At 45.2% G+C, this 24,973-nt stretch overlaps 1 protein-coding gene across 1 annotated transcript; it reads right to left on the bottom strand.

Annotated features, from left to right (window-relative positions):
* Window positions 1-726: 726 nt before the first annotated feature.
* On the bottom strand, window positions 727-24,973 carry Psmf1 (proteasome (prosome, macropain) inhibitor subunit 1 (PI31)). The gene is made up of 7 exons (XM_013011110.1): window positions 24,690-24,973; window positions 20,756-20,908; window positions 18,490-18,572; window positions 14,179-14,367; window positions 2,714-2,767; window positions 1,658-1,816; window positions 727-1,143 (listed from the first exon to the last, which is right to left on the bottom strand). Exons 1-7 carry the CDS (start codon window positions 24,816-24,818, stop codon window positions 1,092-1,094), a joined length of 819 nt encoding a protein of 272 aa, XP_012866564.1. The 5' UTR covers window positions 24,819-24,973; the 3' UTR covers window positions 727-1,091.

The following is a 24,973-nucleotide window of genomic DNA, read 5'->3' on the forward strand; positions in this document are numbered from 1 at the left end:
GTCAGCTCAGGCTGCCAAGGATCCAGAGATGGCCAAAGGTCAGGAGGACTGGACAGAGATTTCCAGAGGCTCCCTGAATCCCAGGGTGCACGACCACACTCAGATGGAGCCTATGTTCCTGTGTTCTCCGCTGAGCCCCAAGAGAGACAAGAGACACAGATGGACTTAAGGCCTCAAACTTTTACTCTTTTCCTTTTGTTCCAGCTCCTAGGGTTGTTGCTATCCACAGAAAGAGACTTCATAATGTTTCAGAGTAGAAAAGGCAACTCTGATTTTACATGGGGCTACAAGGCTCAGAGAGGACTTTTTTTTAAGGACAATACAGAGCAAAAGTAAGATCAGCTTCAGGTCTGTTCTCATTATTCCTCTTCCTGAAGGCTACCGCTACCGAGGCGCACATGTACCTAGAGGTCTGCTCAGAAAAGGAGCATTTGGGAGGAGAATAGAAGCAAATGGGAGGATTCTGCCCTCATGTAGAGGGAACAGTATTTCCACATTGTGCTTATCCTGGTGACAATCATCCTGGTGGCCTATTGGGGGTTCCATGCATGCCACCCATCTGGGGCCCATTTTAGTAATGTCAGGAGCAACAGCAATGTATGAAAGGAAGGTGCTTGGGAAGCAAGAATGGTTCCTGGATAGGCAACAAGTCCTTTAGCCCTACAAAGACACAGAAGTCTCACAACTGGACAGCACTGTGCATTAATATAAATAAAAAAAGTGGAGTCCGGCAACATGAATTCTGTATTGACATTTGGTTCTTAATTATAACATCCAAAATGCATTTTGTTCTTATACCACAGTGAGTGGGACTGCATCGGGACTGCTGCCGGAGTCTCCCTTGGAAGAGGGGAGGAGCTGGTGGTGTGTGGACATACTGATTTCTCTTTGGGACCTATATGCAGCCGGGTGGAGAGCTGCGGCAGAAGCCTCGGCTGTGACAAGGGAGGGCGAGGCAATCCCAGCCAGCCTGCAAACATATGGGCAGAGTCCCTTGCTCCGAGCCTGCCAGAACACTGTTGCTGACAGGGCCAGTGGCGGCAGCTCCTGGACAGTGGAGGAAGGACTGGGATGTTACATTCTTGAGGATCTCACAGGTACATGTCATCGTAGCCAGGTGGGGGGAGATGGTCTGGGTTAGGTCTGAAACGGAAAGAGGGGACTAGTGAGCATGAGGAGATGCGAGGGAGGACCGGGTGCACACACAGATGCGACCCCCTGCCAGCTCTCCAGAGTGTTGCCTGGATCATGGAGTTTCAGTGCATGCACTCTACAACCAGAGGGCCTAAGTGTGAGCCCCTTTGGCTAGGTTATCCAATCCTTGGGGGCTTGATTTTATATTTATAAAATGTGGATCGTTGTCATCTACTAAGCCCATCACAGCAGCATTCAGTGTTTCTGCCACACTGTCACTTTCGGTTAAGTGTAGTGCCTCCTCCCCGAGGGGAGGTTAGGGAGCAGGCATGGAGGGTAGGGGCTCCCAGAAGGCTCCAGGGAGGCAGTAAGCAGGGACTGGAGGATGCGCCGCCCTCTTGGCAGTGGCTGGTGGTAGCAGTGGTGACCATGAGCTGGATGCAGACATCTCAAAGGCTGTTGTGTGGGGTGAGCTGAGCTGCCTCCAGGTCCCACCACTGGGCATGATGGAGTAAATACCTACCCGGATGGGCTGGTCCCAATGGGTCCAAAGGGGTCAAAACGAGCTCCTGGGGGCACAGCGCCGGGAGGAAGCCGGTTTGGGAGGCCCGAAGATGGGTCAATGAGTGCTCGTGGAAAGCCAGATCTCAGGGGATCCACAATCATGCCACCTCTCCGGCACCTGAGGCAACAAGGAAGCTGGTTAAGCAGCTGGGCAGGGATTGCGCTGGATAAGGAGGTAAAGAAGGTGAGAAGGGACCAGGTGGATGTGTGGGGCTCAGCTGGAAGTGGGCCAGAGCCCCAGCACAAGAGTGTGAAGGGTACACTGTTACTGTACAGACACCTAGCACAGTCCAGGAAGTTCTGCAGGGATGGTTCCACAAAGTACTGCTTAGCTTTAAGGACTAATAGCACAGAGACTACAATGCCAGTGCTTTTCCTTTAGGGTGTCAGGGTGGTAGCTTCTGCCCAAGTCTGGCTCTACACAGCATCTGTCCCTCATGGAGTTCCATGGGCCTGACTACAGGCACTTGCAATGGCAGGGATGAGCCTCACGTTCTCAGGTCATTGGTGGTCAGATGATATAGCTGGGTCACTGCAGCAGGGATGACAAGCTCATCTGAACCTTTCAAAACACACACACTGCACAGCCGAGGCTGTAATTCCTTTGCTAAGTGCATGACAAGGATCACAGAGAACCTAATGGGACTCAAAGACTCCCATTACAGAGGAAAAAAGCACTGAGGCGGCTTGGGCTGCCCTCAGGCCTGTGACCCACTGAGTGCTCTGCACTATATACCCAATATCCTTCCATCCAGGGGAGGGCTGCTGTCCCCTGGGTGGGGTGGGGGTAGGGCATGACGGAGGACCTGAGGTCCTCCCCAACACTCAGGGCTCTCCTGGCTTTTCCACGTATGGCAGAACACAGAACATGGCTGTGTTTTCTCAGCCACTCAGCAACAATGGCCTCCTTCACCTCTAAGGAAGACACTGACGAAAGCTCTAAAATTAGAAAATGAGCTGGGGCTGACAGCCACAGAACTAGTTCTGTGGCTGTCACCTTGCCAGCAGTACTCACCCAAAGGGGTCTAGGTCTTCTCCCCCGACAGTAAATGGGCCCAGGGGATCACACCTGAAACAAACAAGGGACAATTACTGCAAGTCCCTCAACAGCTGGGCGCCTGGGCTCCCACAGGCTCGAAGCTGATGCCGGCGGAGTCACAAATGCACGCCCACGCATAGGAGGCAGGGAAGACACCCACCCGCAAGAGACCATAACACAAGGGTATTTTAGCACAGATTAACAGATTAACACTGATGGCAATTACAGAAGAAGGGATGAGGCAAAGCAAAGTTACGTAGAGGATGACAATCTGTATCAACAATGGTTACCCATACGTACATTGTGTTTTATTCGCACTTACCTCAAGTTCCTAAACTTTAAAGAATCAGAATGTTTACATCTGAAAAGTATTACTCTAAAGCTAAAACCCCAAACCCCAAAGCTGAGATTTACAAGACAGGCATGTGCTGGAAAGCTGATGATCCTCAGTGCATTACAGTTAGTCTCACAGGGGTCCTCTACACTCTGGAACCTGGTTGTGCAGGTAGCCTGTTAGATGACCACAGGCCAAAACCTCAGCAATCTCCAAGATTTTCTCCTCTATTTTCCTTCACTGAGATGCCTAGGCTAGGAGCATAAACATCATGCATTCTGGAGGGCATTTCTGATTCATCTCAACACACACAAAGTATCATCGATCTCTTTGTCCTTTAGCTAAATAATTTTGTGCTTCAGTATCCAAAATATATCCACAAAGGACTTTAATGAGAAAAAGTGGACTCAGCCTAAATGGGGACCGTCAGGTTCTCCATGGTTTAGCCTCTAGGTAGCCATGGAAACAACAGAAACAAGGTTTTGAGAATGCAGAAAGTACTCATGCCCTGGTGCTAAATGTTGAGGAGCGCGTGCGGGGGCGGGGTATGAGTGTGTGTGGGCGGGGCCTGAGCACAGGGAGGAAACTAGGCAGCAGCACACTCTAGCCGCAACTGTGACAGGCACTTCTGGGGGTGGGTTTCTCTTTATACTTTTCACAAGGGATGTACACACAAATGTAATAACGTAAGAGAGATTCAGTATTTAAAAATGTGTGCTTGGAACCCTGGCAAACCACATAACCCTGACAGTTCTGGGGCACAGGCAGCTTCCTGCCAGAATAGAAGAGCCTTTTCAGCAGCAGCTAATCCAAGCTCACAGGTAGAGAACTGGGAAGAAACCCCAAAGTGCCTCTGCTCCCAACAAGTCGCACCTGCTGGGCTGGAAACCAAGGCCAGGCTCCAAAGGAAGGAAGTAAATTGTTCCTGACCTAGGTTAAGTTGCCAAGACATGGTTCACAGAGCCAGACACAGTTTCTGGTGCCCTTATACTCCTCCCCAAACCTGGCCTTTCTGGAGACAAGCCAGATGGTGCCTGAGGGAAGCTCTTCCTAACTCTATGAAGTGCTTGGCCAGACCAGCAGCTGCAGGGGTTACTAGTGTCTGGGCAGATGTCTAGAGTAGAGCCTAAGTGAGGATGAGAGAAGAAACAGCAAAAAGGCTAGCCAGGCGGCTGCAAGGCCGTCCCAGCAAGTTACACACTTGAAACTGTCACAGCACATTCAGTAGGCTCTCAACAGTGTCACTGCTACCCATGCATACTTGTGGGAACACATTCTGTACACACTGCTCCTTTAAAGCAAATGGGCCAGGTTCTGGTCTTCCTTTCCACAACTCCCTTAGCCAGTCTTAGTCCTAAATGTGCTCAATGGGGCTCCAGGGATGGGGAAAAAAAAATCACTTTCATACAAGGCTCCTGAATTCAAGTCCCTACTCTTTTCTGGTGAAGACCTGTTGACAAGATCTTCTGGATCTGTAATGGGCTCTCTTGTTCTTGTCCTCTAGCTAATGAGGCACGAATGACATTAGTTTCTTCCAAAGGTGCCCATGAGACACGCAGATGTGTTCCCACTTTTTAAGTAGATGAGGTGTGTGGCTCTCCCTACACACCTCATCTTACCACACCTCTGCAGCAGCCCTCTCAGTGTGTCTCTCATCCCTTGTCACAGAGGACACAGGCCCATAGAGGCAGTTGTTTTTTGGTCAGTTGTGGGGCTTGAACTTGGCCTGGGCGCTGTCCCTCAGCTCTTCAGCTCAAGACTAGTGTTCTACCACTTGAGCCACAGAGCCACTTCCGTTTTTCTGAGTGGTTTATTAGAAATAAAAGTCTCATAGACTTTCCTGCCTGGGCTGGCTGTGAACTGCTATCCTCAGATCTCAGCCTCCTCAGTAGCCAGGATTACAGGCGTGAGCCACCAGCACCCAGCTGGCAGTTTCTTGTATGAGGCCACAGACATTAATAAATGACAAGATGGAGCCAAGCTCCACAGTGGCTCACACATGTAATCCTAGATACTCAGGAGGCTGAGATCTGAGGATTGTAGTCCAAGCCAGCCCCAGCAGGAAAGTCTGTCAGATTTTTATCTCCAATTAACCACCAGAAAACCAGAAGTGGAAGTGGGGCTCAAAGTGGTAAAGCACTAGCCCTGAGCAAAAGAGCTCAGGGACAGAGCACAGGCCCTGAGTTCATGCCCCAAAACAAACAAACAAGGTAGGGGGGCTGGGAAGGTGGCTCAGTGGTAGAGTGCTTGCCTTGCATGCATGAGGCCCTGGGTTCAATTCCTCAGCACCACATAAGCAGAAAAAGCTGGAAGTTGGACTGAGGCTCAAGTGGTAGAGTGCTAGTCTACAGCTGAAGAGCTGAGCAACAGTGCCCAGGCCCAGAGTTCAGGCCCCACGACCAACAACAAAAAAAAAACAACAACAAGATAGGAATCATATCAAGTCCAACTTCAAAAATCAAGCTGGGCTGGGAAGTTGGCTCAGTGGTAGAGTGCTTGCCTTGCTATGCCTGAGGCCCTGGGTTCGATTCCTCAGTACCACATAAGCAAAAAGAAAAAAGCCGGAAGTGGTGCTGTGGCTCAAGTGGTAGAGCACTAGCCTTGAGCTGAAGAGCTGAGGGACAGCGCCCAGGCCCAGAGTTCAGACTCCACGACCGGACCCAAAAAAAAAAAAAAATCAAGCTATTTTAACTGGGCTGTGGAGACTGTTTAGCTTTATGTAATTATTGTTTAGATTTTGATGTCATTTTATTACTGGATTTCCTAATGCTCCCTCTCATTTTTATTTTCCCCTTCCCATTCCTCCATTTTAATTTGTTGTGGTTTTTGCTATTTCTCTTTGCAACAGTTTTGTTGGTTGTGTTTTTTTTTTTCTTAGTGGCTGCTCAAGAGATTGAAAGTTATCAGTCTTCTTAGAAATAATCCTTAGCCACTTCAAGGGGAATGCAGGGACCTTATATATTCTCTGCTTCAGCTCTGACACACATTTTAGAGAACCCTAGAGAACAGTCTATTATGCTTTTCATTTCTTTCACTCTTCTTCCATTCCTGATGCTTCCATCTTGTACCATTTCCCTTTTCCCTTCTGTCTGAAGAACACTTCTCTTTGAGAAGACTTACTAAATTCTCTTAAGCTTCTTTCAAAAAGGAGACAATCTTTAGAAATGAAGGTGAAATACTCACTGGAATCTGGGTTGAGGATTCTTTATTCTCTATACTTTAAAAAGGCTGTTTTACTTCTTTCTGGTTCCCATGGTTTCTGATGAAGAATTCATAACCATCCAAATATGTCATTTTTCCCTAGCTGCATTCAAAACTTTTCTTGGTCTTTAGTGTTCAACAGTTTATGAAATATTTAGGACTTCATTTGTTTGTTTGTTTTTTGTAGGTCGTGGGGCTTGAACTCTGGGCCTAGGCGCTGTCCCTCAATCCTTCAGCTCAAGGCTAGCACTCTACCACTTGAGCCACAGCGCCACTTCCAGCTTTTTTCTGTTTATGTGGTGCTGAGGATTCATGCGTGTGAGGGCCTCATGTGTGTGAGGCAAACACTCTGCCACTGAAACACCTTCTCAGCCTCCAAGTTTATCTTATTTAGGATTTGCCAGGCTTCCTGGATCTGCTGGCTGTTTTATTTTTGCAAGATGGAAGGAGTTTCCAGTCATTATTTTCTTCCATCATTTCTTCTGTATTGTATTCTCCCTTCTTCTTGGACTCCAATGGCCCCAGAGTTAAGATCTTTTACAATTGTTTCCCAGGTGCTAAGAATTTTTTTTTTTTTTGGGTCCGGTCGTGGGGCCTGAACTCTGGGCCTGGGCACTGTCCCTCAGCTCTTCAGCTCAAGGCTAGCGCTCTACCACTTGAGCCACAGCACCACTTCCGGCTTTTTTCTTTTTGCTTATGTGGTGCTGGGAATCGAACCCAGGGCCTCAAGCATGCAAGGCAAGTGCTCTACCACTGAGCCACCTTCCCAGCCCAGGTGCTAAGAATTTTAAATCCTCTTTTCTCTCTTGTTCAATTGGATAGTTTGTTAATTTCTAAGTTAATTCTACAGTCAAATAAATTCTATTAATCATTCAAAGAGATTTAATCTTAATTCAAATTCATTCTGTACATTTGTGGAGACTTTTATCATTCCAGTCGTTTCAAGATTGGCAGGCTGAGAGTCATGGAGTCATAGCTGGAGAGTCATAGCTTGAGCCAGGAATCCTAGCTACATGGTAGGCAGAGGGTAGGATTGCAATTCAAGGGCAGCCCAAGCAGAAACACAGAGACTTCCTTAGAAAACAAACTGGGCATGGTGGTACAAGGCTATAAACTCAGTTATACAGGTAGGGTGTATAGGAGGATCACAGGCTAAGGCTGTCCAAGACAAAATAAAAGATCTTACCTGAAAAACTAAAGCAAAAAGGCTAGGGGCCTGGCTCAAGTGGTAGTGTAAAAGCTTGCCTGTGTAAGGCAAATCCTAGTGTACAAAAAGCAAAAGCAAAACAAAAACCTGTCCTCACTCTTGTAGTAGGTTTATAATAGTTGCTTTGAAGTCTTTACCAGGTAATTACGATATCCTAGTAATTATGCCCAGTAATTTTGGACTTTAACCCACACATTTCTTGTGGTCTTGCTGCCTGCTGAGTCTTCCAGCCTTTGCAGTACTTGTAAGCTCTGCACCCAAGTCTGTGCTCTCCAGGAGCTGGTCTGGGACCCAGGCAGTGGCTCTCCTATAGTCCTATGTGCTATTTAGAATCAGATACATTCATATACACTTTGAAGGAAGGCCAAATGTCCAGAAACAACTTTAATGGAGTGTTCCCTGAGCTTCTTCCTCTCTGTGGTCTCTCCTTGGTAATTCCCATTGTCCAAGGGGTGAGGAGCATTTTGGTCCTCCAGAAAGCTAGGGGCTTTATTCACCCTGTTCTGCCATGGTGGCACCCATGTCCAGCATCAAGCATTATTACTATTTCTACAAAGGAGACAGCTATGCTGGCTTACCTTTTTGAGACAGATTGTGCTATGGAATCCAGGCAGCGTTCTTGCCCTGTGTCACCATGCCTGGCTCTGCCTTATACTCCTGAGGCTCTAAGCCCTCCCACTGGAAGGCAAGCTACTTCACCCTTGGCTGAGGTGTCTGTGCATGGAGGGGAACCAGGAAAAGAACACAGGAGGTTCCACCTGGTGCACTCTGTCCAGGCCCACGTCCACTTCCTTCACTTCCGACTGAGGGCCTGCCCCCAAGTTTGATGGTGCTTCCACTCCACATGAAAGGCAGGATGGGCTGCACTTACTTGAGCCTAGGGCTTTCTCAGCCAGCACAAACACGAACATGCTGCCTTCAACACAGCTGCTCTGGCACCGATGGCCAACCCATCGCTGTGTGCGCACTCTGGGCTTTCCAGGGGCGCTAGCTGTGGTTTCATGGAGGACCAGCAACAACAACTTGGCATTTCCAGACCTTCTTCTGAAGACTATGGTGGTGTTTGATTTGTCTAGGCCTATGTTGCTTAGGCTGTCTCAAGCACAAGAATCAGTGGAGGCTCTTGCTAAAATATAGGCTCTAATTTAGAAGAGCAGGATAGGACTAGAGACGGTTTTTTGTTTTTGTTTTTTTAAACTATAAGCTCTCTGAACTGGCTAGCTTCTTTTCCAGCTACTGTATAAGTCTGGCTTCAGAATTGTGGAGATCTGGGTTTACAGGCCTTGCTTTGCCAAGTATGCAAGGAGTTCTGGCCTTCTCCTTCTGAGGAGAGCCTGTGAGTTCAAAGACAAACCAGGAACTCTGAAGGACTCAGAAATACTGTGTTTAGGCTAAGAGATCAAAGATTCTTTTTTTTGGGTCCGGTCGCAGGGCCTGAACTCTGAGCCTGGGCACTGTCCCTAGCTCTTCAGCTCAAGGCTGTGCTCTACCACTTGAGCCACAGCGCCACTTCCAGCTTTTTTTCTTTTTGCTTATGTGGTACTGGGGAATCGAACCCAGGGCCTCATGCATGCAAGGCAAGCGCTCTACCACTGAGCCACCTTCCCAGTCCCGATATCAAAGATTCTTAAAAGAGAAAACATCTTTATGAATTAGACTAAAAAGTATAGAGCATTCAGAGAAAAACAAATGTCCCCCATATTTGACTATCACAGTGACTATTTCTGTTATCCCTTTTAAGTCTTCTTTCATAAGCACATTTTCTTAATCAGTTGTAATCACATTACAGCCCACTTTTTGTGTGTGTGTGTGTGATTAAGTGATTACATGATTTCCCAAATTTCACAGGATTCTGGAATAATGATGCTCATTTAAGGTCACAAGCTCATTCTAACTTTCCTGGAGCAAATTGTCTATCATGGTCTATAACATATAACGGTGTACACATACACACCACACATGTGATCAGCAGCATGGGGATATTTAGTAGTGGTTCGACCAGATGAGGGAAGTTCTTTGTTTCTTAAATCCTGTTAATTTTGTTGTATCACCTAACATTTTGATTTAACATCCACTTATCAGGGAGACCATGTGCCGTTTGTCTCTTTGCTCTTGGCTTACCTCGCTCAACATGATTTCTTCTAGCTCCATCCATTTCCCTGCAAATGCCATTATTTTGTCATTTCTAATGGCTGCATAATATTCCATTGTGTATAGATACCACAATTTTTGGATCCATTCAATTCTAGATGACTTTTGAAGTGAGTTGTAGTAATGGGTAAAACTTGGAAACGAGGAGAGAGAAGAGCTGTGTTTTGCATTTGGCAGGCCAAAGGCTAGACTGCAACAGGTAGAATTTGGCACAATGCTGTGATCCTAACTACTTGAGAGGTGGAGATAAGGAAGACAGTGGTTCAAGGCTAGCCTGAACAAAAAAGTATGAGACCCCTTTCTTCAGCATCTGGATGCAGTGGTCCATTAGCTATCCTCCTAGCTTCACAGAAGGCATAGAAACGGTGCATCATAGTCCAGGCATGTGCCTCCACAGAAACTGAGACTCTATCTCAGAAAAAAGGGCCAGAATTGTGGCTCAGTGGTGGAGCAACTGCCTAGCAAGTGTAAGGCCTTGAGTTTAGACCCCAGTACTTCCAAAACAAAAACAAAACCCTGCCAAGAGCCAGTGGCTCATACCTGTAATCTTAGCTACTCAGGAGGCTGAGAGCTGAGGATCATGGTTCAATGCCAGCCCGGGCAGGAAAGTCCATAAGACTCTTATCTCCAGTTAACCACCAGAAAACTTAAGCACTGTTGCTTAAGTGGTAGAGCATATACCTTGAGCTGAACAGCACAGGGACAGTGCCCAGGCCCAGAGTTCAAGCCCCATGACTGACAAACAAAAAAACAAACAAAAACACCTTTAAAAATAGGCTTAATCCTTATTGCAATGTTTGCCAAGGGACTATTCTGAGATGTGCCCCAAGTTGCATGAAGAGTATCTCCATTGAAGCCTATGCTATGGTAGCCCCAAATTAGAAATGACTTAGGCTAAAAACAAAACTTGCACCATCCTGAGTTTCTCTCCCTTCATTTAGTCAACCCATCAGCAAGTCCTGTCAGGTACACGTCCAGATATATACCAGCTCCATTCACCACCACCTACTGCCTACCACCATGATTTCCTGCCTGGAAGCCTGTGTCGGCCTCTTCCCTGGTCTCCTGTTTCTACTCTTGTCCCTCTATAATACCTTTCTATAAAGAAGTGAGGGGACTGGGGTTTGTATTTTTTTTAAAACTGTATGCCAACACACAGTAAAGACTCAAAATATATACCATCTTAGAATCTTAGCTGTCAGACTCTTACTGGGATTCCTTGGAAGAAAAAGTCACTTATTTAAGAGATGGAAATCAGGTCACTATTGAAAACTTTCACTAGGAGCAGTAGCTTATACCTATAATTTTGGCTACTTTGGCAGGTATTGAGAGAATTGCCAACACAGGCAACAAAACAAAACAAAAAACCACTTGAGAGACCCCATCTTAATCAATAAAAGCTGTCCTGCCAATCTAGCTACATGAGAAACACAAATAGGAGGATCATGATCTAGGTCAGCTGGAGCATAAACATAGGACCCTATTAAAAAATTAACTAAAGTCATAAAAAGGCTGGTGGCAAGGCTCAAGAGGTAGGGCACCTGCCTAGCAAGTGCAAGACCCTGAGTTCAAACCCCAGTATTACAAGAAACAAAACAAAAAGCGTGACTCCTGAAGGACCCCATCACCCAGGGTTAGCTCCTGTTCTCCAGCACACACTGGCCCTTGATGGCTTTCACATTCGCCTCTTCTCCTGTCCAGGGGGATTTCATAGCCCTATTAGCACCCACCATTCCCTTGGTTATAAAACCCAATTACCCTCAATACCATGACATTTTTATTGGTCTTTCAAAACTTTGGCATCATCTTTGTGAAGCCGTCCTTCCATCCTGTCCTACTGAGTTCTTCAGAGCAACTGCTGTCCTCTGTGCTCAGCACACGTCAGGCACACTTCAAGACTTATGATCTAGACTAATAAGGGTAATTACCCTAACTATCTGGAAACAACTTTTTTGGCAGTAATTAGGGGGTGAACTCAGGGACTAGCATTTGTTTGGCTAGCACTCTACCACTTTAGCCATACCTCCAGACATGATTTTTGTTGTTTATTTTGCAGATGGAGTCTAACAAACTTTTCTGCCCAGGCTAGCTTCCAATCATGACCATCCGATTTCAGTCTCCTGATAGGATTACAGCTGTGAGCCACTGGCCTTTGTTTTTTTGTGGGTGGGGGGGAAGAAGGGAAGGAAGTACTGAGGTTTGAACTGAGCCTTACACTTGTTAAGCCACAACCCAAATGGCTTAGAAACTTCTCTAAGGTTGGTCCACATCTCCGTGTATTCCCAGAGCCAAGTACAGTATCTGAGAATTAGAAAAACAAAAGCTTCTAAAAGAAAATATGTGAGAATGTCTCCAGGATCTTGGGATAAAGTAAAGTTTTTTCAAATAAAGAAAACAGCAATATACTGCAGAACTATTGATAAACTAGATTATATAAAAATTAAGAGTTTTATTAAAAACACCTTAAGCCAAGTAATTAAAGAGATTTACAAAGTTAAAATGTTACTCTTTCATAATAGTTTGTAATTTATGTTACAAAATGTATTCTTTTAAAACGATGAATGAGCATTTGAAATTGTTCATTTTAATTCCCAATGCATTAAATATTGCTAGATATAACCTAAACAAGAGCTCTTTAGGGTCTTTAATAACTCTGGAGAGTGCAGAAAGGTTCCTGAGGCTAAAAAGGTTGAGGTCTGTTAATCCATGTTCTAACAGACCTCAATCGATATTTGCAACTGTTCTACTTAAAATTGGAAAGTTGGAAATACTTGAAAAGGTCCTCTATGGATTCATGGAGGTTAGACAACCACATCATGCCAATAAAATAAAACTATCAAATACTCAAAAGATATGCTCAGTGTTTTTACAAACGGAGTACAAAAATTTAAAAAGAAAATGTAAAACACAAACTGGAACATTAAAAAAATTACAAGTCAAGATACAGGCTGATCAGGATTAAAAATAAATTTAGAAAGACACAAAGAGCTTTATGTAGAGATTTACTTTTAGCAAACCTGGTTAAACATAGGAGAAATTAGTTTTTCTAAACAAGGGACAGGATTTGGGGCAAACGTTTTCCTGGCTGTGAGGACAGATGGTGAAAGAGAGGTGGCTAGATTTATACAGTAGGGACAATAAAAAGTTAGGCTTAGATGACAAAACAACCCTTCCCTAGACAGGCTGGTTCAGTCATTCTTTCCTACAGAGCTTGGCGGTAGGACTGACCCATGCCCCTTATTTCTCCTTTGCAATGGGATGTCCTCTCTAACTGTATGCCCAGCACAGGACCCGTATTGAGCCAGCCCACCCATTACCCATTCACATACTCTGGATATACTTTACTACTCACTTAGGAAAAGACATTAAAAACATTTTTTTTTTGTGGTACTGGGGAATGAACCAGGGCCTTGTGCCTATTGCTGGATGAGCCCTCTACCATCTGAATTATATCCCAAACCCCATATAATGTGCTAGGGCAGACCTTGAAAGTTTCCAGGTCTAGAATGAGCAAAATGCTGGTGTGGCAGGTAAGGGGTGAGGGGTGGCCTGCATCAGGGCAAAAGGGGTGGAAAGGGGCGCAGAGCACCTGCCAGGAATGGAGATGTTACTTTGCTACCCCCAAACCTTCCCCGACTTGACAGCTCTCCTGGGCTTATGCTTGTATCTTACCACCACACTTCAATTTGCAGGCAGCCAGGATGCCTGGCTGCAGTCCCAGTTAGGCAGGTCAATCTTACCTCCAGTTGCCTTCTATGAAATAAGGTTGTATCAGTAAGCTGTTCCTAACCATTTTAACCACTTTTTTTTTTTTTTTACTATCTTCCAATCTCTATAGAACCTACTGTTTTTGCTAGACTACCAATTATCACCTACAATAATTGATCCTCGTTTTTAAAGTAAAGCTATACAACTGCAAGCCAAAATAAAATGTTAGTTAACACCTTGAGCACTTACTTCCTCCTCTAGCTCTGTCAACCCCATCCTTTCTACCACACCTCATGGGCCCCAAACTGGGAAGTGCTAGAGACTGAGGTCCCCTGGTATTGTTCCCCATGCCAGAGCAGAAGTCTCCAATTCTAGTTAGCTGCCACCCCAATCTGCAAGGACTATGGCTGTGACTCACTCCCACCTGCAGCGTGCTGCTTTGGAAGACTTCACAAGTTGCCAGAGTGGTCCGGGCACCTCAATTGAGTGAAATGGACAAGAGCCTGGAACTACACTCTTCCTGGACAGTGCACTTCTGCATTTTTTGCATTTTCCCAAAAAATCCAGCTCAGAGTCCTACACAAAGAGGTTTGGAATGGATAACTGGACAGTATCCCTGGGCCAGGGGCCAGTGTCAGGATGCTGGATAGTTAGAATGACCACTAGTACAAGAATTCACTGATCTACTCAGGCCTCCACTTTCTACCCCACTCACTACAACCTTGACAGCTGTGTTGAAGACATGAGGGGGCCATGGAGGGCGTCAAGTGGCAGGAGAGGACAGATGGCAGGGCTCCTGCCACAGAAGCATGGGCTGCGCTCTGGAGGCTGTGTACTCACCAGGGAGGCTGCCGGCTGGTTTGGGGGTGGTGGTGCGGGGGAATCCGGAGGGGGTCTACCTCTCTTGCAGTGGCAGGTGGGAACTCCCTCGGGACACTGCTTACACTAGGCTTGTCCCACTGCTCATGGATGGGTGTGAGGATTCCAGATGCAATTAGAGACCGGAGCTCCTCGCTGTTTCGGTAAGTCCTGTAGGAAGGAGACGAGGAGTCAACTTCTTGAGGCTGGCTGGCACTCTTGGGTACAGTATTCCGACGGCGACAGCGACGGTCCTGAGAGCCCTTGTCCTTGCACTTGGCCTGTTTACAAGGCTGGGAATGGGCCGTCCGGCGGACCTGGGTGAGGGGGGCAACGGCCCGGCGCTGTCTCCGAGACTTGGGCCTAAGCTTCTTAGGCATCTGAGTTGCCCCTCCTCATTTACCACCCCATTAGAAAGAGGTGAGGGTGTAGGGGCACAGGGCCTGGACTAGCTGCTCCTGTCCCCACCACACCCCTCCTCAGCATCATTGTGTGCTCATCACATGTCATGGGAAAGGTCATGGATGGCAAAGGCTCTGTGAGAGGACGGTCTAGCTGCCTGGTCTGGGCAGGCAGGGATCTCAGAGCTCAAGGCCCAGTTCTGCCACAGGACCTTGAAAGGCTGCTCCACTCTCTGTCCTGTCTTGCCTTGCTTCTTTTCTCTACCAGTGAGGTAATGTGAGCTTCAGCTGAGGTAACAGAGAACGGGCAGGACACTAGGACTCTTGTCTTAAAATAAGCCAAATCCTGAGCCATAAGTGAACCTCAAGCTAAAATCATATGGAGTATATCCCTGACCATATAGTCACACTGGTAGTCAAAACTGAGAGGAAGTCTCTGAATACATGACCAAATAACCTAGAGATCAAACAGGAAGTCCTAAAAAAACCACAGCACTGAATTAAAATGAAAATATAACATTAAAGTATGTAAGATATAGCTAAAGCACTGTTGAAACTCTAAAATTAAAGACAGATGTTAGAAGTGGGAAAAGGCCTCAAGCCAGTGAGGTCAATGTTGACCTCAAGAATCTAGAAAAGAGCAAACCAAACCAAAAGCAAGCATGTAACAATGAGCAGAAATCAGTAAAATTGGAAATAGTAAAATGCAAAGAAATCTGGCTTTTAAGAAAGTGAAGGATTGGCCGGGCGCTGGTGGCTCACACCTGTATCCTAGCTACTCAGGAAGCTGAGATCTGAGGATCGTGGTTCAAAGCCAGCCCGGGCAGGAGAGACCGTGAGACTCCTATCTCCAATAAACCACAGAAAACCAGAAGTGGTGCTGTAGCTCAAGTGGTAGAGCGCTCGCCTTGAGGTGAAGAGCTGAGGGACAGCGCCCAGGCCCAGAGTTCAAGCCCCACGACCGACAAAAAAAAAAAAAAAAGGAAAGTGAAGGAAGCTGACAACCTCTAGTAAAATTTACAATGTATAAAAAATGACAAACTAATGTCAAAGTGATATTTGATACAATAGATTTGTAACCACTGAAAAGATAAAGAGAACGTACAGAACAAATTCAGTAACTCAGAATAATCAATTATTCATCAATGATAAATTACAACTCAGTCAAAATAAAATATATAATATGAACAGTTGTATTAATGTGATTGAATTCACAATGAAGTACCCTTTCCCCCAAGACAGGCTTCTCTAGACCTAAATACAGAGAAGTCTACTAAGTAGAGAGAAAAAGACAATTTGACAGTCATCACCAGGAAACAGGAAAGAACATTTCCCAATTCACTTCATGATCACTCTCAGGTCAAAGCTTCAAAAAAAGCAAGAGCATAGAGCTAACAATCCATTTCATGATGACTGAGTGCTTTACTCCTAGTCTTGGGTGAGACAAGCATGTCCTCTCTCACTATTCTCATGTGACACAATACTGGAATATAGGAAGTTACAGGCACTGTACTAAGGCAGAAAGAAAGGGCATAAGGATTAGAGAGAAAAATCCCTCATTCACTATTAGGGTAATTACAAATTAGAACTATGATGAGGTATCACTACACACTTACAAGAGTAACTAATATAAACTGAATGCTAACACAGACACAGAACTGGGCCACTCCTATATGAGTTGTGGATGTGAACTGCTGTAAACTTTCTAGAAAACAATTTCTTAGAACATGAAACTACCACTGTACTAGAGAATACTTCCTGCAGAGGAACGAAGACTATGGCACACAGTTCCCAATTGGACATAACACTGTCCTTTATCCTTTAATAGTAAACAAACCCAAAGCTGGACGCTGATGGCTCATGCTTGTAATCCTAGCTACTAAGGAGACTGAGATCTGAGAATCGCAATTCAAAACCAGCCTGGGCAGCAAAGTCTGTAAGACTCTTCTCTCCAATTAACCACCAGAAAACCAGAAGTGGAACTGTGGCATAAGGTGGTAGAGTACTAGCTATGAGCAAAAAAGCTTGGGGAGGGGGGGCGGGGGGAAGGGGACGGAGGAAGGGGGGGAGTGTAGTTGAGGAGGTGGGAGGGAAAGGATGGTAGGGGAAAAAAAGCTCAGGGACAGTGCCCAGGCCCTGAGTTCAAGCCCCATGACCAACAAAAGAAAAAAGAAAGAAAAAGAAAAGAAAAACCCCAAAGATTAGGACATTGTTGGCATGACAAAAATTAGAATATGGACAGAATATTAGATGCCTTATTCCTAAGTGTGACAGTTGTATTGATGTTAGGCCCTTGTGCTGCAGTATTAGGGGTGAAGGTCCATAGAGTCTAGGAATACCCTCAGATGATTAAAAAACAAAAGGTAATATGAACAAATTAAGAAAGAGTGGAAAATGCCTTTTTTAAAAAAACAACAAAACTGTACTGGCAACTGTACATGATAGTTGTGTTCACTGTGTTTTTACAAGCTATCTCTCTCATGTGTTGAAAATTTCAAAATAAGAGCCTCACATACCAAGTGAGGGCTGGAGCAGTGATAAGAGCACCTGTCTAGCAAACATGGGGGTCTAGTAAGGGCCCCACGTTCAATCCCCAGTACCACAAAACAGTCAAGAAAAGAAGAAGACAAGCAAGACAGAAAATTTTTGCAAAACACAGATCTAGTAAAAACACAGATCAAGTAAAAAACCCATTGTTTAAAACATACAATGAACTCTTAAAATGCAAAAAGAAAATAAACCCAATTATAAATTGAGCAAAGAAGGAATGCAGATGGCAAAGAAGAGCAAAAGGAAAGATATTCCATATATTCTAGGAAACTACAATGAAAACAAAGAAATACTACTATTTGAATGGCCTACATTCAAAACACTGGTATTGTCAGATGCTGGCCAGGATGCCGAATAAGAGAAACCCTTCTCCACTGATGGGAAAGTAAAAAAGTACAGACACAATGGAGACAGCTCATATGAAATTTTTTCCAACTACATGATGTTCCAAAAGGGCAAAACCATGGAGACAGTGATGAGATCAGAGTTTCCAGGCATAGGTAGGAGAAGAATGTGAACAGGTTGATCACAGAGAATTTTATGGAGTGAAACTGTCACTGTCCACAGAATGTAGGACACCAGGATGAATCGTCATGTGAATGTCAGGTGGTAAGTATTGTGTTCGGTCATGAATGGTAACAGATGTGGACTCTGTTGCCAGGGGCTAAGGGGGAGGGGTTCTTCTTGCTCAGGGGCAACATAGGGACTCTGTCATTTCTGCTCTATTTTACTATGAACCTAAAAGTGCTCGAAAAATAAAGCTTATTTAAAAAAAATCTGGGCCTGTCACTCATGACTCTTGCAATGATCGTAATCCTAGCTACTCAGAAGGCTGAGATCTGATGATCAAGGCTTGAAGCCACCCTGGATATACAAATCTGTGACTTTTATCTTCAATTAGCCAGCAAAATGCCAGAGCCACTGAAGAGGTGATGGAGTGCCAGTGTGAGCAAAAAGATCAAGCTAGAGCTTGAGACCCTGATTTCAAGTCCTGTTACGGACAAAAATTAGTAAGTAAGTAAATAACGTTAAGGTGGAGTGGGGACCTGATTTGGCATACCTCCTCGCCAGAAGCCCACACTGGACTGAACCAGCTGGCCTGGCCTCAGCTCTGTCACCGCTGTTGGGCCTGCAGACATCTGATTAATTCCTCATTTTAAGTCCTGTATGGTTTTTTTTTTCCTCTTCAAGTAAATGAAAGCAGAAAAGAGAACTAAAAAAATGACTGTTCCCCGGAAAGCAAGTTCTTCCACTCACTTGCCTTGGGCACTTCAACCTCATTTCTCATTCTTGCTGTTGCTTCTCTTCCTTGCGCTAGGTTAAAGACATCATTTAGAAGTACCTGTGGAAGTCACTCAGATCTTCATCACTGATATAATCATCTAAGTTCAGAGTCAAGTCTGCCACTTGCTGTGAGCCATATTCCTAGAAAAATGAAAATAGAGAATAAGAGATGGGGATATTTCTGGGCTAAGGTGTACAGTGTGGATAGGGAGGACATACAACTTGATTTACTCACTTATGTTCACAAAGCAACAGATATAAGAACTGTTTCTAATGTGTGAAACGTTCTCACACTTAGGGACATCTGTGGTTTAGGAATATTGCCTTTCCAACACCAAATTCCAAGTATGTCCACATCATGGGCCCAGGCATGTAATCAAGGTGCCTGATGGATGTACCACAGTGACTTCAGTGACATGGAGAAACAGGCATCACAAGAAGTAGGCATCTTGCTAATAAGGGTAGCAGTGGAGAATATAAGGGTTACAACAGTGGTTGATACAAAGCACCAAGCTGGCAGTACTAGATAGCACCTAAAGCTGGAGGCAGGTAGGAAGCAGTGGTTTCTAAGGTGTGGGGCACTGCTTTCTGTAAGCCCAACACTGACCTGTTTCAATGGGCTATCTCAGTTCTTTAAAACACTTTCTTCTTACACTAACCTGAAGGGATTCTGTTGCTTACAAATAAGAACCCTGTTTACAAGATCTCAGTGCTCATCAATGAGAAGGTATAGTGAAAATATTTTATAGTAGCCAAAGCAAATGAAGTATGTCTTAAATATGTTCTTGTGTAAAGACTTGCAAAAAAAGCAAAGTACAAAATATGCTGTATAATACAGTAGGCCTGCCTATTTGCAGTTTTCACAAACACAGTAAAATTTTTTTTAAACCAATCCAATAAAATTCAAAAGAATAAAATAAAATCTCTGTATGCATTACACAGCTGAGTTGATGTGGAAAGCTTTCAGTGAGTCTAGCATTATTTGTCAGTTGTGTTTAAATCACTGTGTGATCTGCCACATGGGCCTAGCCTTTCTCTGAATTTTATGAAAATCTACCTCTCCAAACGCAAATGGTATCAAAAAGGAAGGTTAAAAATTAATGTAAGCTGGGTGCCAGTGGCTCACACCTAAATTCTAGCTACTCAGGATGCTGTGATTTGAGAATGGCAGTTTAAAACCAGGTAGGGCAGGAAAGTCCACAAGACTCGTATTTCCAATTAACCAACAAAAAAAGCAGAAGTGGAGCTGTGGCTCAAGTAGTAAGGTACTAATCTTGAGGGGGGAAAAAAAATCAGTGACAGCACACAGGCCTTGAGGTCAAGCCCCAAGACCAGTACCAAAAACAAACAAGCAAACAAACAAATGAATAAATAAATACACTAATGTACCTAATTTAAGTGATAAAGTGAAAATGTTGAGATTTGGTGAAAATCAGGAGGTCTTTAGCAGGAAAGTTCAGTGGCATTATAGAGAAAGTGAATGGCACGTGTACAGTACAGCAGAACTCTGCATCCTAACCATGCATGGGCTTTCACTTGCTCTCTCCCTGGAACACTTGCAGATATCAAGGAGTTACCTTACTTGCATATTAACATACACAGACCACCATGACAGATTTAACAAGAAAGCAATTGCCCTCAGGGTGCTTATAGTTCAGTGACAGAATTTAGACATTAAAGCAAAGCACAAATAAAAGTGCATAATTGCAAGACATGCTGGGTACCCTGCAGGAAGTACAATGACAGTGAAGAGACGCATCTTCCTGGCAGCTGGGAGTGAGGTGTCAGGACTGAACTTTTTGAGTAGTGAAAAAAGAGAAGAAATTATGCAGCTGAAGGAATGAAGGGACAGTGAAGTATGGGAGGAGGGGGGAGGAATTAGCATCTTTAGAAATATGAAATGTAAACCCTCTGAGGTAACAAAGAATGTGGCTGACTTAAAGTAAAAGAGCCCAATGAGGTACAAGCCATTGCTTTCTCCTACGATGTCACTGAATGGGTTTAACATTGCTTTGTGGACGAAAGCCCTTGCTTTGTCACACCAGCAGTGAGCATCTCTGTAACAAAGCCTTTCTGCATTTAGGGGTCTCACCTTAGGAAAACGCTCCAGAAGTGAGGACACTGGGTACAAGCTTCAGGGATATGCCCTCTGTTAAAGGTGTTTTTTTTTTTAATTTTTTTTAATTTTAAAGATACTATACAGAGGGTTACAGTTATATGAGCAAGGTAATGTGTTCCTATTAAGCATTGTTACCCCTCCATTGTGTTAAAGGTGTTTTATCCCAATTCTCATACCATGGACAGACCACACAGACCTGACTCACCAGCACGTTGATGATCATGCTGTTCTCTATGGTGACGGCTTTCATCAGGAGCTTTCTGGAGCCATCTTTGGACTCATACCGGAGAACATATAGGTCTTTGTTGCTATTCCACCCAGCTGGCAGCAGTTCTGACTTCTTATCATTGGGACCTGGCTGGAAGACACCAGTGTTGACAGGAGAAAGATGAGAACACAGAGCTCTAAAGGACCTTACAGATATCTAGTCCCACCCTCACGTCACAGACAAGGATACAGAGGCCAAGTTACATTCAGCAAGATAGATGCCTTGGACCCAGGGCTCTCCCAGGTATCTGCTGCCTTTAGGACACAGCACAGGACCTGGGGAGAACCTACAGCCTCTCCATCATCCTGCTGGGAATAAAACCAAATGGCTCTATGCTGGTGGCTCATGCCTGCAATCCTAGCTACTTAGAGGAGGTTGAGATCTGAGGATCTCAGCTTGAAGCCAGCCTGGGCAGACAAATATGAGATTCTTATTTCTAATTAACCAGCAAAAAGCTAGAACTGCAAGTGTAGCTCAAGTGGCAGAGCACCAACATTAAGCAAAAGAAACTAAGCAAGAGCCTGAGGTCCTGAGTTCAAGCCCTAGTACCAGTACAAAAAAAAGGGGAGGGGGGGAAGAGACCAAGTGTCTCAAGGTGGGGCTACATCTTCCATGATGAGATCTTGGGTCATCTGTAATAGATCACAAAATGTTGACAGTGGCTTAAGAAAAATTATGAAAAAATTTATGTACACTAAAACGTGCACTTTTTTTAAATTGTAAGACAGATCTCTGTAGCTACCACTAGGTGATGATATAGATTACTGATCACCAAAAAAGATTACTGATCACCAAACACTGACATCCTCACTATAGCCTGGCATAGCATATTCCGTGAACCTGCTTCTGCTCCCTTGACAGTAACCACTACTCTTGACATTTTTTTTTACTTTGTCCTGGAGTTCCATTAGTATAGGAGCAACCATAAAAAAGTCTCAAATGTTTCTGAGTAAACAGTATCACCTCTGCCAACTGTCTTCTTGATCTAATTATTGGTTTTGGAGATTCATCCCACAGTGCATTTAACTATGACTGACTGAATTCACAACAGCATCCCACTGAATGACAAAGCTGACACTCATGCTCACTGGATGATGGTGATCAAAAGTGCTTCTAGTCTATTTCTTTTGCCATTATAAAGAATGCAATGAACATTCTTGGACACATGTGGTACAACTCCCAGAAGCTTTTAATTTCTACGGTGCATGCAAAAATACAATGTACTGTGAGTTGTGGTATTTTCCTTCTTTTAGTACTGGGGTTTAAACTCGGGGCTTTGAATTTGCCAGACTCCTCCATTAGCCCTTTTGGTGTTGGTTATTTTTTTTAAAAATAGATTCTCATATATTATGCCTGGGGGCTAGCCTAGACAGCAATTCTATTTGTACTTCCCAGAGTAGCTGGAATAACAGATACTCACCATCATGCCTAGCTTTTAGTTGAGATGAAGTCTCACAAACCTTTTTTTGTTACTGAACTATAATACTCTGATCTCGGTCTCTGCTATCATTTTAGGCTTGAGCAACTATGCTCTTTCTTTTTAAAATCCTAAAACTTTCATGTAAGAAATCTGAAACAGTTCTCAAATTGTCTTGATGTTAAAAGCAAACACAGTTGACTTCTAGGTGGGGAAAGTATTCTTACACAGGAGCCATTAAAGAAAAAAAATGCCACTTTTAAGACAGTCTATAAAAAGCTTCTGCTCAGGGCTGGGAAGGTGGCTCAGTGGTAAAGTGCTTGTCTTGCATGCATGAGGCCCTGGGTTCAATTCCACAGCACCACATAAGCAAAAAGAAAAAAGCCAGAAGTGGCGTTGTGGCTCAAGTGGTAGAGCGCTAGCCCTGAGCTGAAGAGCTGAGGGACAGTGCCCAGGCCCACAGAGTTCAGGCCCCACGACTGGCAAAAAAAAAAAGCTTCTGCTCACTGACAAAATGTGAAAGTAATATCTGTTAAGAACAACAGGAGGCCATTAATTGAGAATAGCTGGCATCGTTCATCTCCCTCCTGTTTGAGAATCCACGTGGGGAAAATGATCCCAAGTAAAATTCAGGAGGTAGCAACTGGAATAATTTAAACCTGGCTAATGACAGTGAAATTCACTGGCCCCAGTGAGAAATAAAAACAACAAAAAACTAAAAGTGAAACTAATCAAACCACACAGCCAGGAAAGTGAAACAAACCCTTTTCCCAACCCAGGCTCATTTCCTGTGACACTTCAGAGCTATGAATGTTTAAGGTTTTTCTGGACAGGTGGGTTTGATCACAGGTTTTATTTTTGTTCTGTCAAAGGCCTTTAACTTTCTCTTACATCCTCTGAAAATTCCACACTTACTCAGTCCACATAAATTCTCTCGACATAAAAGTGATTTGATCTTCTTGCTACCTCATCTTTGGCTTCCAGAGTTGAGTGAATCCCTGTTCATGTAAGATGGATGGCCCTCACTGCTGTTCCCCAGAAAGCAGTTAGGACTGATGGGACAAACCCTGGTACAATCGGGCCAAACAAGGCATTTGACTGTCCTTTGGACCCAAGGTCCAAAAACCAACCAACCAACCAACAACACACACACACACACAGACACACACACACACACCAACCAACACACACACACCAACCAACACACACACACACCAACCAACACACACACACACCAACCAACACACACACACACCAACCACACACACACACACACACCCTAAGAAAGCTCCAGTTGAAAAGACACACACACACACACACACACCCCCTAAGAAAGCTCCAGTTGAAAAGCAACCAGGACACAGGTGCATAGTTTAACTCCTTTGGATGACAACTAAAAACTGGAAAGCAGCTAAGACTCACAGCAAGTGAAGTGCAGAGCTGAATTCCTGCCTGCCGAGGCTATGGCCGGAAACTCTTCTCAGCCAGGTCCACTAAAATACCCACCACCACCCCAAAAAAGAAGATAATTGACGTTTTAGGCAAAACGCTGGGACTGAAAACATTCTTAATGGCCCCGAACTCATCCTAGTGTCTCTGGGTTAAAACAAAAGAACCCAAACAGATAATTTTGGGGTATTTTCTCTTCCTTCTTAATCCTTAGATTGCCGCAATAGAAAGCCACGTTCTCTAACTCAAGTGTATGGCCACAGAAAGCTCCCATGAGGAGTGGCACCGAATTCAAATGGTGGATTGTTGTTGAAACCAGTGGATGCCTTGTTCTTCTCATCGTTTTACACACACACATACACAGTATGTAAAACTAAAAGGCAGATCAATAGATTAAGAAGGAGTCCTGGATTTCTGTGGGGATGTCAAGGAGTCAGAATCCGGGAATGGGGAAAAGAGGGGCTGTCCTGCAGGGGCCAGCTTTAGAGAGGACCCACACCGCCAGGGCGTGGTGGACTAGTTGCGTGTTGGGGGCGTTGTTTCCTGGAGCTGAGCCAGGTGACAGCAGCTAGTCAACTGTATTGCCAGCGTGATAACGGGTGAGGGGGTGTGTGTGAGCTCTGAACGGTGAAGAACCGGCCCTTGACTGGGGCTGATTAGGTCCCAGCTCACCCTTTAAGACCTGTGCTTGGGCTCAGATGTCTGGGAGGCTGGGTTATCAGGGCTCAGATGTCTGGGAGGCTAGAGCTGGGGATCAGGGCAGTGTCGGGGCGTCTCCCTCATCCCGCTCCGTGCCCGTACGGAGCTTGGCGGGGATCCCGGGAGAACTACACCGGTCTCGGTGCTCGATCCACCGGCTCTGGCCTGGAACTGCCGGGCAGCGCTGGTACGACGTTATCTCGCGAGCCCCTGGGCTGTGAACTCGGGCTCGGGCGTCCCGCACCAGACAGGCCACCAGGCCTCGGGGTTTGGGCGGAGGATGACCCCAGCAGGCTCGTGGCGTACCTGGTCGCCGGCGCCGAGGCCGTGGTAGCCTTGGGTCACCACCTCCCAGTGTAGGAAGCAGACGAGCGCGTCCTGCGGGCAGGTGATGGACGGCGCAGCCGACGTATAAAGGACTTCTAGACCCGCCATGAGCGCCTTGGCTTCCGCGGGCCAAAGAGGAAGGGGTCAGCGCCGCGAGCCGTTCCGCTCCGTCCCGCCTGGGACAACCGCGAGCCCGCAGCACGATCCGCGGCTTCCGGCCCGCTCCGCTCCTGCAGCCAAAAGAGAAGCAGCCCAGGACTAGT

The sequence above is a fragment of the Dipodomys ordii genome, unplaced genomic scaffold, assembly GCF_000151885.1.
Source record: "Dipodomys ordii isolate 6190 unplaced genomic scaffold, Dord_2.0 Scaffold13, whole genome shotgun sequence".
In the NCBI taxonomy this organism is placed as follows: Eukaryota; Metazoa; Chordata; class Mammalia; order Rodentia; family Heteromyidae; genus Dipodomys; species Dipodomys ordii.